This window comes from Sporobolomyces salmoneus, assembly GCF_050403485.1.
Source record: "Sporobolomyces salmoneus JCM6883 DNA, S_salmoneus_JCM6883_v1_ctg143, whole genome shotgun sequence".
NCBI lineage: Eukaryota > Fungi > Basidiomycota > Microbotryomycetes > Sporidiobolales > Sporidiobolaceae > Sporobolomyces > Sporobolomyces salmoneus.
This window is the reverse complement of record NW_027481020.1, coordinates 1-5,150: the sequence shown is the minus strand read 5'-3', so window position 1 is coordinate 5,150 and position 5,150 is coordinate 1. Positions and strand designations below refer to the sequence as shown.

At 52.0% G+C, this 5,150-nt stretch overlaps 2 protein-coding genes across 2 annotated transcripts; one reads left to right on the top strand and one right to left on the bottom strand.

The window, feature by feature from the left end:
* Nucleotides 1–1,010: 1,010 nt before the first annotated feature.
* Nucleotides 1,011–2,197, top strand: JCM6883_004413 (sugar phosphate isomerase/epimerase family protein; the record flags this gene model as incomplete). The annotated part of the gene is made up of 2 exons (XM_076635682.1): nt 1,011–1,808; nt 1,874–2,197. The coding sequence occupies 2 exons, from the start codon at nt 1,011–1,013 to the stop codon at nt 2,195–2,197; spliced, it is 1,122 nt and encodes a 373-aa protein (XP_076484336.1).
* Nucleotides 2,198–2,478: 281 nt separating this feature from the next.
* ERG1 (squalene monooxygenase) lies at nt 2,479–4,296 on the bottom strand (the record flags this gene model as incomplete). Its single annotated transcript, XM_076635681.1, has 4 exons — nt 2,479–2,719; nt 2,783–2,873; nt 2,935–4,168; nt 4,243–4,296. 4 exons carry the CDS (start codon nt 4,294–4,296, stop codon nt 2,479–2,481), a joined length of 1,620 nt encoding a protein of 539 aa, XP_076484335.1.
* Nucleotides 4,297–5,150: the final 854 nt, after the last annotated feature.

Sequence of the window (5,150 nt, the reverse complement as noted above, 5' to 3'; positions counted from 1 at the left end):
GTCGTCGAGCAAATATAAGCACCAGGCTCTGTCCGTGATGTGATTGTGATTGCTGACAGGAGAGCGAAGGATCGGAGAGGAGAGGAAGGAAAGCGAGAGAAGAGAGAGAATAGCTCACCCAATCATGATGGCGGCCGTCGCAGCGACGATCGCGCAAGAGTAAACCCGCCAGTTGTAGATGGCTTTTGGCGTAGGCCTGTCCTCTTCACGAGCAAAAAGTTTGACCATTTTCAGCGGCGAACTGGGGCGAGAATCTGAAGGGTCGAGTTGTTGTGGAGCGGAGTCGAGTCGAGACGAGGCGAAGAGGAAGTCGAGAGGGCAGTCGAAGCTTGAGGGAGAGGCGTAGAGTTGCTGTGAAGATGGAGAGAGAGAAGAAAGGAGAAAAGTCGAGAGGAAGATGGGGGATAGAAATCTGAAGACGGGGGAGAGGGGAGGCCCAGAAGCGCTTTGAAAGTTGGGCCGCCACGGGTCTCCACTTTTACTCTTGCTCGTGATCGACGCGACTGAAGCCCGGAAGAAAGTTCAAAGCCGCTTCTTCTTCACTGGAATTTCCTTCGTTTCTTGCGAGAACTGACTTTGGCGGAGGGAGAGGAAGTTTGCTAGTCCGGTCTATTATCGCCCAGTGTAGTCGTCTGATAATGATCCTCGTAGTCGTCTTTGTAGTCCGTGGCGTAATGAGTACTTGACCACAGCTGAGTTTGCACTTTATCTCGAAATTCGCCCTGCAGGCCTCAATTCGCCGGGTCTTGTTTCGCTAGTCCTCGCCAATCAGAACGACTCCCTTGCGATCGTGTTTCCCCCCATGTGCCGAGCGTGTGAAGGGATCGAGAAGCTTGGTTCGAAGCGAGAGGCCGGAAGAAAGTTTAGAGCGGTAACTTGAGCCTGGCGACCGGGAAGTACAACATTCAGCGCCGCTGTAGTTTCTCGCGCGTGCGGGAGAGTGCGAGAGAGGAGACTTACTATTCACTCCCTCTGACCACTCACACCCAATCGACTCGAGAACAGAAGAAATGACCGATTACTCTCCTCCAACTTCAGTTCCTTCAACTCCCCCTTCTACGGCTGCCACCCTGTCCCAAAGCAATCCAATCCTCCCCTCACTCGGAATCGCTACCCTCTCCCTCGGTTCTTGCGATGCCGGACATTCCCTCGTCGACAAACTTCAGGCCGCATCCGAAACTGGATTCAACTCGGTGGAGTTGTTCGACAACGATTGGTACGATTACCGTGACAAGTTCGCGAAGAAGCGAGGATACCCATTACCGGCAGAGGAAGGAGATTTGTGTTCGAGGGAAGCGGCGAAGGAGTTGGGATCGATCGCAAAGAGGCTCAACCTCGAGTTTAGTTGTTTTCAACCTCTGAGGGCGTTTGAAGGGTTCGTACAACCGGAGGATCGACGACGAGCGAGGAAACACGCACAAGGTATCCTCGACATCCTCGCGTTACTCGGTACCGAACTCGTCCTCGTTTGTTCGACAACGAATCCTTCGCCTCAAACGACGGGAGACCTCGATTCGACCGTTGAAGACCTCTCGTGGCTCGCCGACCTCGCGGCAACTTACTCCCCTCCGATTCGAATCATGTACGAGGCACTCTCCTTCGGAACGCATCGACAGAGGTGGCAAGACGTGTGGGAAGTAATTGAAAAAGCAAATCGACCCAACTTGGGCCTCTGCCTCGACTCGTTCAATACTCTCGCGTTCGAGTGGGCCGACCCTTATCAACCATCTGGACGAAAGAGCAACGACGTAGACGAGAAACTCGAGGAGAACCTGGCAGAATTGGTGCGAAGGGTACCCGGAGACAAAGTGAGAATCTGACTTTCCTTCTCCCCGTTCGTTCAGAGAACTGACTCTGTTCTTCCTCCTCCTAGATCTTCTTCTATCAAGTCGCCGACGGTCGATTCATGAAAACTCCCTTAACCCTTCCTACCGATCCTTCGATCCCCCGTCTTCGACCTTGGTCTCGTTCCCACCGACTCTTCCCCCTCGAGACTTCTCAAGGAGCGTACCTCCCTGTCGATCGATTCTCCGATGCCATCATTCGAACGGGTTACAAGGGGCCTTGGAGTATCGAAGTTTTCAATGACTCACTTAGTGAGAAAGGGAAGGAGGTTCCGTTGGAACATGCGAGACGAGGGTACGAAGGACTGAGAAAGGCAGCGATCGAGACGTTCAACAGGGCGGGGAAAGCTTGATACAAACTCGCTCATACTTATATTCATTCTTCGCATTTTCATATTTTCTGTTCCATCCTTGTTGTTCTCTCGCTGCTTACCCTGTAAATCAACTGCTCTCTTCATGGTCGAGATAGGTGAGAACGAGAATTAATGATAGTACAGACGTTACGGATATCGAGTAAGTGAGAAATGCGAAACAGACGGATGGAAACGAACTAAGCTAAACGAAAAAACGACAAGATGGATACAAACTCGAATCTAAAGACCTCCAACGTCTACGTAGCACCACGTCCGACTCCTTACATCTGACCCTCCTTCCACAAGACGGGAAGGAATACGACGCAAGCCGTCCAGAAAACTTTGAAGGATTGAACGGTGAGGGCGGGGTAATCTGAAATGGGTGGTTTCCGTGCTTTGAGCGGCTGCGAAGAAGATGAGTTGCGGGATGATGGGAATCGTGGTAGGGTGAAGAGGAGGAAGATGGAGTAGAATGCGACGCGGAAGAAATGGTAGAAAAGTAATGCTGGATTTGGTCGAAGTCTGTGGTACCTTACCCAACAATTAGCCCTCAGAGTTTGAGCTAAACTTGATCGAGTAACTCACGCGGAGAGAAGCGAGACAGGTCCGTCAATACAGTCTCCTCCCATTTCGAAATATTTAAAGCATCCAGTTTTGAGCACCTCGAGGTTCTCATCTGATCAAACAATACTGGGTCAATTACAGTCGATGGCCAGGTACAGAGAGAAGGTACTCACCGTCTGCACCAAAGAGAGAGTAAAGTGCCATCGAGAGAATATTGACGCAACTAGCGACACTCTTCCTCTTCCAATGCCATTCCTCCAACCTTTCACCGACCTGATCCCAATTCTTGAGATCCACTACTCCCCTCTTATCCGGTTGCGCGTCTTTGACCGCTTTTCCTCCTCCGAACAACTCGGTCAAGATCACGACGTCGTTCAGAGCGACGGTCATTCCTCCTCCAGTCAAAGGATGTCTCATGTTCATTGAATCTCCCGCCAAGATCGCTCCTTTGTGTTCCCGCCCTTGAGGATAACTCGCGAGGTAACTGTTTGGCATAGATCGAAGTCGATAACTCTTGTCGCCCGATTCCGATTTCTGAAGAGCGGTTTCAAAGGAAGGAACGATCGTAGGTGGAAGGACAGGAGTGACGTGGGTACGAAGGAAAGTCGAGAGTTTCGAAGCGGGTGGGAGTTTGTGACCTCGAACGTCGACGAGCATTCGAGTTTCGTGAGTCGCGAGTTGATAGACGAGGACAGGACCTAGTGAAGGAGTGTCGAGATTCGAAGGAGGTGTAGGGTTCGCAGGATCGGCTTTGCCAAGGATGACATGACCGTGATGAGGAGAAGGGAGGTCGGCATCTTCAAGAACGAGTCCGACGAAATGAGATCGAGTAATCGGTGAAACGTGAGAAGGGAGTAATTGTCGACGGAATTTCGACATGCATCCATCCGCGACGATCGTCAACGAAGCCTTGAAGTCGAATGGGGTCGAATCCCGAGGCGTAGCTTTCACTCCGACGATTTGTCCATTTTCGTCCTCCAACAAATCGTTCACTGTCGCTTCTACGAGCGTAACCTCCTCTCGTCCCGCTGCCTTCTTCCTCAAATTCTGGATGAACCTTCCATGGTGGAAACTCCTTCCTTCTTGCTTCCTCTCCGTTCCGTCACTCCAAATCATCGTTTTACTTTCCTCCGGATACGGGATCCTCACGCTCTTGTCCCCCCAAAACACTTCGTACCCTTCACACGCCGTCGCATCAATCCCTTCGAGACAATCGTCGATCCCAATCTTTTGTAGAGCGAGACAGCCACCAGGTTGAAGCAGTTCTCCGACGATTCGATCCGGTTCAGAGAGGTCGCGTTCGAGGAGGAGGATGGAACGACCTGAGGCAGCTAAGGAGTAGGCGAGCGCGGAACCGAGGATCCCGGAGCCGATGATAGCTACGTCGTAGTCTTTTGAAGCTGCGACCTGAAAGAGAAAGAGCGAGAGAGTCGCGAGGTCAGCATCCACATCGACTCGAGACGTCTTTCAGGCGAACTCACGGTGGGATCTGCTGAAGGGATCTTCTCTGTTGTAGTATGCGGCGCTGGTGACATCGTAGGAGGGAGTAGATGATGAGAATCTCGTGAAATCCTTTCGAGATCGGATCAAGTTTCAGGTCGAAGTGGAAGAAGGAAAGGAAGGGTCTGTCGCGCGTCGGATCACTCTATCGAGTAGCTGGATGGAAGGACAAGGCGTTGAAGGGGGTTACGAGAAGTTGATGGAAGTGTCGAGGTGTAACGGAAGAGTCGAACGATTCGCGAGACGTGTGAAGGGGTCTTTGCTCTTTCTCGCTTTGTGGGTTCGTTCAGGCGTTTACTACGTTCTTTGAGGTCGTTGAGCTGTCGATTGGTGAATGAGTGAGAGGTATAGACGAACTCCTTCGGTCGAGCATCGCCTCTCTTTCGACTCAGGGGAAGTTCAACTCTTCCGGTCGATCGATTTGACTTCGGTCCACAATTTCGAAAACCCCACTGGAGAATTTCCTCGCCCCGGATTCTGAAATTTTGACTCTCCCACAAGAAATCGACCTCCTTTCGCTTTCCAGCTCTTCACGACCTCGACGACGACGACCAGACTACAGAGAGTCAACGCAGCGTCTCACCAGCCCGCCTCCGTCCTCTCTCGACGCTTCGCTCTCCGCCTCCACTTCCTCTCTCGGCTCGACCAGAAAAAAATAGTTGAAAGATCATGGTGAATCTGTTCGAGAGACGCGAGGACAGGCCTACGCCGAAGGCCATCTACAATTGGCGAGTATATACGTGCGCGATCGTCGCTGCGACGGCCGCCATCATGATTGGGTGAGTTTTCTATTCTCCCAAACACTCCTCTCCTCTCTTGCTTGCTGCCATCCTCCCGTGCCGTGCGGCAACACGTGCGAGCTTCTTACTGACTTCTGGTCGTCGTGGAT